The sequence below is a fragment of the Cylas formicarius genome, unplaced genomic scaffold (assembly GCF_029955315.1).
Source record: "Cylas formicarius isolate icCylForm1 unplaced genomic scaffold, icCylForm1.1 PGA_scaffold_10__41_contigs__length_53128322, whole genome shotgun sequence".
NCBI classification, from domain to species: domain Eukaryota; kingdom Metazoa; phylum Arthropoda; class Insecta; order Coleoptera; family Brentidae; genus Cylas; species Cylas formicarius.
The window spans coordinates 38,317,010-38,325,694 of NW_026844214.1; the positions used below are offsets into that span (position 1 = coordinate 38,317,010).

Consider the following 8,685-nt stretch of genomic DNA (forward strand, 5'->3'; position numbering starts at 1 on the left):
TGATTGTTTTTATTAATTTGAATATAGTCAATTTCTGTTCAAAGAGTAGAAAATATCAAAAATATAGACAACGTAGCATTCGGTTTTCATATCGGTAATCCGGATTTGTTTGTTTTCTTTATCGATTGTAAATATTAGAAAAGGTAAATATTTTGTTGAATTTCATAAGAGTCTATCTCGTCGCTTAATTTTTTGGAATCATATTAATTAATTTACAGTACATCTTAGACTTACATGGTGAGATCGTTGGCAATTAATGCATCAATTAATTCAATTAAAAAAATTTCCACGTGGTAAATTTTCCTTCGAATATCTGGAATTCGGTGGCTAATATTTATGTTCAAATTGAATACAAACATCTTTTTAGACTCTCGATTATTTTTTCGGGGTTATCTAAATTCTCATATCTCATTCACATATCTAAAAGAGGTATATCCGTTGTGACATATACTTGGTTTCGTTTGATTATCGACCTATAATTTTTAAACGAAGCGTTTTTGATAAAGATTTAGGTTGCTCTCAGATTAATTAATTCGGAATATTATTTTTGATGCGTAAAATGTTTAATCTTGGACGAAACTGTATTACCTAGTAAATTTAAAGTTTCACCGTCAAAACTACAACTTTGATGTTTCCTTAGTTTTATTTATCAAGCAGTAAAAACCATTTTGGAAACTTGTCTACTAACGGAAACGTTTCTTTTTTATTTTGTTTTGGATGTGAATTTTACAGAATATAAGAGCCACGTTAATCGTAATAACCTTACATGGTAATTAAAATGATAAATACATTTTCGTCATAGCTCAATATTACTATTATCATCTACTGACAGATTTAAGATATAGCCAGAAAAATAAATAAAGACTTTCAAATGATACATCAACCATAAAAATTAATAAAGACTTTCAAATGACACATGAAAAGCACTGAATAAGAAAATATGTCGTTCTATACTCCCTCTTTTGTCTTGTGGATTCAGCTATATAGACTTCAGGAACCAATTCTTCATTTTCGAAAGAGGAATCATATGAATCAAATTTATTTAATGATTTTGTCCAAATTTCAACTCCGCACATCTGCAGTTGAATAAAGCCAGTTCAAGTAGGTTAGCATTTCTGAAACAATAGTATATTATGCAACAAGTGCGGTAAACGGCATTTGATTCACAAGTTTATGTGACACGAGCGGAACCCAGCGGAGCGAGTGTTTAATAAACGAGTGACTTAAAAATTTACCGAACGTGCTGCATACTATACTTTTTCTACTAACTTTAGTTTTTGGGTACATTTTCGCAAAACAACACGAATACATTCACTGACATAACCTCAGAATTGACAAACGTCAAAATTCAAAGCGAGGGAAATATCTCCGAAAACATCCGGTTTCTCCCAGACCAGTGCGGTAAAATCCCGGAAATGTCCAAAGTGGCTCGATACGTGGAAAACGAAACTGACATGATTTAGTGACGCTTCCCGCACGCTAGATCGGTGTGTAATGACGTATTTTACAGACGGGAGTAGAAAAAAACTTAAATTCAACTCTGTAAATCGAAACATCGACTTTGTCTTTCCTTTATTTTAGACTCTTTAAAAACACCTTAACCAATTAAAGCAATACCCAATAAATATAAAGGTTAATATATCATTGCAAACGATAAATTCCTGCACCGATTGCAGAATCTGTTTAACACGTTTCGAATAAGTTCGAATTTTAATACGTTTTCTCCGCCAACGAATCTTTAATCCAGCGTGACAATGTTAAACAGTGCGAACAGCTGATTTACTAATGAGCATTAGTATTCCGAATATATCCAGGATTCTCTCCGGGAAAAGAGCTATTGTCATGGTCATTCGTTAAATGTTCATACATTTTTTCAATAACTCCCTATTTTCAAGAATTGTTCTTAATATAAATCCAGCCTTTGGTCCATCTAAAAATATATATGATAGATAATTTAATCAGTATTTTCCTAAATAACCGGTATTCCAAACCAATTGTTTGTCAACCAAAGTTTTTCCGTTGCATGTTTGTCATAGATTGCAAAAGATAAGCAATGTTTATCAAAGTCCCATGTCCCTATATATCTTAAATAAATCCGAACGTGTTAGTATCGTTCGTTCTAAACACCACAATCGTCTATGATTCACGCAATGAAGTGTCACAATACAGTTTCACTATGCTTTCTGATCGCACTTTTGTCCTTAGTGTCATATTCAGAAGGTAAGTATATGAAAATTACAATCCACAGATTGCGCTAGCAAAATTGTAGAAATATAAGAGTCTTTATTTTTAATGATGGCGTTTGAGGTTAATGTAATTTCTTCAGATATTCGTTAATTTCACAATATAAACTTTTAGCAAGGTATTTAAATTAAAAAAAAATGTTGGAAGGGCCCAATAAAACCAAGAAACTAATTTTGTTATTAGTTGCCGTTTCGACGTTTGATTACGTCCTTTTCCGGAGATTGCAATGAAAATCATTAAATTTTAAACTACATTAAGAGACGAATAAATAAATAAAAGCTAAACAAAAATAAATAAAACGCATATATACAAAGAGTGGGGTTTCACTTAATACAGATATCATTAAATGATTTCAAATGAGAACAGAAAATAGAAAATTGAGAACTGCAGGCTTATCAATAAAAACAATAGCATTTAAAGGACGCTTAATACTTCAAGCATACTTCAAGAAATTAACAAATTATTTCTGTTTAGGTAAAAATATATTCTGTTATTTTGAAAGTTGGACTGTCTATAGACCTGGGAATGGAAAATACGACGTCGACAACATCGATCCCAATCTATGTACCCACATAGCATTTACCTTCATCGGACTAAATTACGACGGAACTATATCAATCTTGGATCCATGGGAATCAAACAACGACGGTCTGAGTAAGTGATTATTAATGGAAGTATCAACAAAATTATGAAATTCCCTATTTAACGACTAAGGAAAATAGAATAGAAATATTTTTTCTTTCAAAGTGAGTCACTGGAATCCGTTGGGAGATAACACATTTATCGCAATAGATTAAGCATTTCTTGAGAATTGCATACATTAGTTGCTAATGAAAAATCATTTCCCAATTCGTGAGTTATTAATGAGCAGCAATCTGAATAATATGCCTTAAGAAATCCCTGTTGTCGACCTCTTATCTTAATACTTTCTTTGACTCTCTGTTAATTTTGCAATCGTTTCGCAATATTACATTAAGTATTCTCTTTTTCTTAAAATTTATTTAAACCTGCCTGGAATGAGAATATCGAAAAAGGGAACTGGTAACAATTTTGGATAGGAAAGAGAAAATTGGTAAAAAGTAGGGAAAACTGTAAAATTCGGTTATAAATAGTTTCTCACTTAATTAAAGAATACCAGATACCGTCTGAACTACAACAAGGAATGAAAATTGTCAACATCAGCGATATTCCCAGGTGTTGACCTAGTGGTCCGCCCGACATGATAAAGAACTTGACAAAACTGGCCATATAATTCAAATTCTTCTCTAAAATATGGAAAATTTAAAGTGCATTAAATTCCCACACTGTATAAATTGCATCTAGCGTTCAGGTTATATGTCAATTGCTTAGAATTTTGAATTTTTCAGATGGATTCGGCAAATTCGTAGCATTAAAGGAGCAAAATTCGAATTTAAAAGCGTTGGTTAGCATTGGTGGATGGAACGAAGGATCGCAAAAATATTCGGAACTGACCGCGAACCCTTCCAAACGAGCGATATTTGTAAAATCCGCTTTACAATTCCTCGAGGAACACGAATTCGATGGACTTGATTTCGATTGGGAATATCCTGCCAGGAGAGACAGTAGCAATGCGAAAGACAAGGTTAGACGTTCATGTTGATTTAATAAACATTAAATAACCCAATTTTTGCCTTTTTGCGTATAAGATATGCCTTTATTTGAGGTGTATTAAGATTTGCACTTTGGTTATTGTAACGAATTTATCACAATTTGCAAGTTTTTAAGTACATTTGGAAATAGTGAATTCAGTTAACAGGTTTATTAGTCAGTCCCTGACCTCTTCCTCACTGCGACTTAAGGGCTCTATAGTAACCCTCCTCCATAATTACATGTTACTCGTTATCTATGATTTTGTTATATTTTGTTTCCGTTTCTTCATCAAACCATATCAGGCTTAGAAGCATCTTTAGACATCACGGACCTTGCTATACTTCCATTACTCTCAAGGTCAATTTCGTGCTTGGTAGTGGATCTAATCCACTGTTGCTGGGGATATTTTTACACACATTTCTTTATAATACTTATTGTTTTGCATTTCTTTCACTAAAAACCGTATAACTGGAGAACTAGCTGATAGTAAGAGACTCGTTTTAGGAAAATTTCATTCTACTGCTTCAAGAACTGAAAACCGCCTTCGAGCCCAAAGGTTACCTACTTTCCGCTGCCGTTACAGGGGCAGCTAGGTACATCGATATTTCGTACGATGTGCAGGAACTTAGCAAGTAAGTTGATGCGCCGTTGGTTGTTTTTATAAATCTTTGCACTTAGGTATACCACAATCATACGTACATACCCAAATTATTAGAAAAGAAAGAAATGTATTTACTATTCATAGCTTTCATAGTCTTCAGTTAAAAAAGCTTAACTTGTGCGCAGTACAGATATTACAAGGCAATTTTTGATTATTACTGATACCTTATCTCAGAATTTCTAAGGAATATCAATAAACATAAGAAAAAAATTATAATTTGAAAATATTATATTGCTATATATACAGGGTCTTTGCACTTTCGTGGACTAGTAACTTTCTTATTTTAATTAATTAATTTTAATTTTCAAATGAACAGCTAAGTACAGTTCATAAAATGTTACAGTTACATCCAAAGTATATAAATGAAACCCAGAGAATTGTAATATTAATTATTATTAAATATGGACACAAAACAAGAACTCAAGAAGATGTTTGTGTTTTGTTATACTCAAAGTATCCAAAAAAAAGGCACATGAGTAAAGCGGAGAAAATGTATAGAAAAAGGGTATTCTAAAAGAGCGTCTACGAGGTCATCCAAAAACTAATTAGCACACAAGATTATACATGTTATTAAAAGTTAGTGATAATCCCCATAGTGCATCAACGTACAACTTAAAAAAGTGATGGAGTCACGTTTTGTTTAAATGGTACGGTAAAAAAGCAAAAATTTTAGGTTTTCTATTACAAAAAATCCCCAACTTCCACAAAAAATATTTGGGCAGGGATTTTGAATAACAAAATTATTGGACCTTATTTCTTCGATCAAAATTTTACTGAAGCTCGAAATTTACAATTTCTTCAAAATGACTTAATTCCTACTCCCAAATCCAATTCAACCTGATATAGATAGATAGATAGATTTGGTTTCAACATTTTGCTCGACAAGTGCATTGCTATTTAAATACAATATCTCACGGACAGAAATCAACAGAAGATCTCCAGATATATACTCCACTGGATTTTTTCCTCTAGGGACATTTAAAATCAAAAGCATATAAAGAAAAACCACAAAATTAAGGTGATTTAAAATTGATTAGATTGAATTAGATACGAAAGGGTTTTTAAACCGACTAGCATATTTTCAAGAAATTAATGGTTAGCATTTTCAAAACCTAATAATTTTTTGACGTGACGTAGTTAATGTTTTTTATTCATTTGCTCATAAAAAGTAAGAGATAGATGTAGAGGATGGTACATGAATTATGAGTGAAATTTGACGAAGAAATCGAAAATGGATTAAAAAAATAGTGTTCTATTTAAAAAACAGAACCTGGTATCGACATCTGCGTTTTGACTTTCATTTTTCTAGAAATATAACACCAGATTTTTAAATGACTTTGTCGAATATTTTAGCCGTTTACTTTAAAATAACGTATAACTAAATCTCATTATATCTCACTTATCTTAAATTTTATGTCAAAAGTGATGTTTAAACCTGGGATTCTTTATAGATGGAGGTCTACTTTATTGTTATGATTGATATTTTAAAAATAAATAAATTTTCAATTTCAATACTTTTTACAAAACTTCTGGATTCCTCCTGCGTCGGTTTTTGCTGAGTCGAAATTGCGTGAAGTTTCAGTCAAGCTCTGAAGAAGCCAACAGGATGATTGGTGAAACGTCAGAAATTTGGACTTAGCGAAAACCGATGCAGGACGAATCCAGAAGTTTTGTAAAAAGTATTACAGTAGCCTGTGGAAGTTTTCTTGAAAAATTAACAAATTTCAATGAAAACATCAAAATTATTTAATTAATTGTTGATTTTGTATAGTGTTTCATAATTCAGGAAATTGAAGATTTCGAAACACTAGCAATAAAACGTTTTGCAGTCGTAAAAATTCTTTTTAATTTGTTTCATTTACTGAGTATTAGTGTATTTTTCATTATTTACTTTTTTTAGGACAGCAAACCAAAATAACGACAAATAGTGACGTTTCTGTAGTGCTCGATTCTATTTTTTTTCACCACGTTTCTTGTCACGATCAGTTTTACGATAAAAAAAAACAATTTATTGTTAATACAATACAACTTTGTAAAATAACCAAAAATTTAATTTAAAATTGGAGTATATTTATTTCAAACAAGGACTTTATACAATTTTTTATTTAAAATGTTTAATGTTAGTTTTTGATCACCCCGTAAATCTATAGATATATATAGATATCTCAACAGCAACACGGAAAAACTTAAGTATATGTATACATCTAGAACAGAATTTAATAAGAAAGTTGTTGCCTGTCCACGAAAATGCAAATACCCTATATATATCTAATATAATCATTATATATATATATATATATATATATATATATATATATATATATATATATATATATATATATATATATATATATATATATATATAGTTTTATTGATCTTTTTGACAGCATAATAATCGGGCAACCCTGTATAAGTTTAGTGGGATATTGCCACTAATATTGATGTTTTTTAGGGTCTTGGATTACATAAACGTAATGTCATACGATTTCCATGGATCTTTTGACTCGTATGTAGGTCACCACACTCCTCTTTATGCATCTCATCTTGACGCCGAACATGATAACCTAGATTGGAACATCGTAAGTTTTTTCAAACGTTGAAATAAGCAAATTTACAATTATATTCGCAGGCTGCCGGTATTGAAGGCTGGATAGAAAGGGGCATGGATATATCAAAGATTAACCTAGGAATTGCAACTTATGCCAGAACGTTCACTTTGGAAGATCCATCTAATACTTCCTTGTACGCAGCAATTAGAGATGGCGGCATAGCTGGACCATACACCCGGCAAGCTGGAATTTTAGGATATAACGAAGTGAGCAAAACATTAAAAATTCCCGGCCAACGTATTCGGATAAATTTTAATCACGATAGAGTAAAAATATTTTTATAATTTTTCCTATATTTAAAAATCACAATCGTCATTTAAAAATCATAATCACCAGTCAAATCAGCTGTCTCGAAAGTTAAAAACCAAGATGGTGAAATACGATTGTAAGTAAAAAGGATGTTTTTCAAAAATATAATTTAATTCTGCTTCCTACTGCTTAAGGTGTCCCATTAAAAACGCTCTTTTTAGAAGTTCAACGCTTATTTTAAAATACAAGGTATAAGTGTGGCTTTAAATAATGGCAATCTTTTACAGATAAGTATAAACAAAGTTATTAGAAACAAACTTTTAATAACCGTAGTGTCCTATTTGACACCATCAACAGCTGACTGATAGCAAAGTAATATTTTAAAATGAAATACTTTAAAATGTTAACATTCTGGGCCCTACCTTCAGAAGTTTTAGAGAAATTACATTTTTTTCCAAACTACCCAAAACATAAGTTAAATTCTAATAAGTAGGAAGCTAGAATTTTGTTAGGATATGTCAGGCATCTCAATACCTGTTCCCATTAAATTTCTTCATAATTCTAAAATAATCTCCTGGGTTTGGGCACCAGAAATAAATAATATTTTAACCTTCTAATGTTACGAAATTTTATCTGGGCAGATATGCGAGTTATACAGTGAATGGCCAAGGTACTGGGATGATGAACAGAAAGTTCCACACAAGGTGTCAGGCAACCAATGGATAGGTTATGAAGATGAATTTTCCATTTCTGAGAAAGTAACATACGCTTTGGATAAGAATCTTGGAGGATTCATGATATGGTCGTTTGACACCGACGACTTCTTGGGACTTTGTGGAAACGGCACTTACCCGTTAATTAAGAGTGTTCTTCGTACCGTGGAGAAAAATGGTTATTCTATAGGATAAGAAACATACCAATTACTTTCATTAATTTATTATTTATTTTTTGTATACGAAATGTTATGTTCAGGCAGTTTTCTCTTTTGTGTAAACTAAAAATAAAATAAAGTTTTTCCACAATACTTTTTTAACTTTCGAGCATTCAAAAGTCCTATTTCAGTTCAATTTATCCTGAAATTTATTTTCCTTTTATATAACTCTCTTATTTACATGAAAACTTTAATGAAACATACAACATTTACATCTTTGACCACAATCTTTGTACCAAATATTATCAAAAACTCCAAGTTGATTTTCATATTGACAATTCTTTCGCATTCGTAGATTATAATATGAAGAATATTAATAACTAATTAATTAATAATACTAACCAAATTTCCTCCCAAATTGTTAAATAATCATAACATAA

At 31.2% G+C, this 8,685-nt stretch overlaps 1 protein-coding gene across 1 annotated transcript; it reads left to right on the forward strand.

Moving 5' to 3' along the window:
- The first annotated feature begins 2,103 nt into the window (after positions 1–2,103).
- Positions 2,104–8,398, forward strand: LOC132705737 (chitotriosidase-1-like). Its single transcript, XM_060676624.1, has 7 exons — positions 2,104–2,220; positions 2,719–2,898; positions 3,612–3,847; positions 4,360–4,487; positions 6,969–7,095; positions 7,146–7,331; positions 8,016–8,398. The coding sequence occupies exons 1-7, from the start codon at positions 2,139–2,141 to the stop codon at positions 8,280–8,282; spliced, it is 1,206 nt and encodes a 401-aa protein (XP_060532607.1). The 5' UTR covers positions 2,104–2,138; the 3' UTR covers positions 8,283–8,398.
- The last annotated feature ends 287 nt before the right edge of the window (positions 8,399–8,685 follow it).

What these genes read in the sequence shown, in the direction of transcription:
- LOC132705737 (XM_060676624.1), top strand. Translation starts at nt 2,139, where the DNA reads ATGATTCACGCAATGAAGTGTCACAATACAGTTTCACTATGCTTTCTG. An exon ending in GATGTGCAGGAACTTAGCAA is followed by an intron (nt 4,488 to 6,968) that starts GTAAGTTGATGC and finishes GATGTTTTTTAG; the next exon opens with GGTCTTGGATTACATAAACG. An exon ending in GAATTTTAGGATATAACGAA is followed by an intron (nt 7,332 to 8,015) that starts GTGAGCAAAACA and finishes TTATCTGGGCAG; the next exon opens with ATATGCGAGTTATACAGTGA.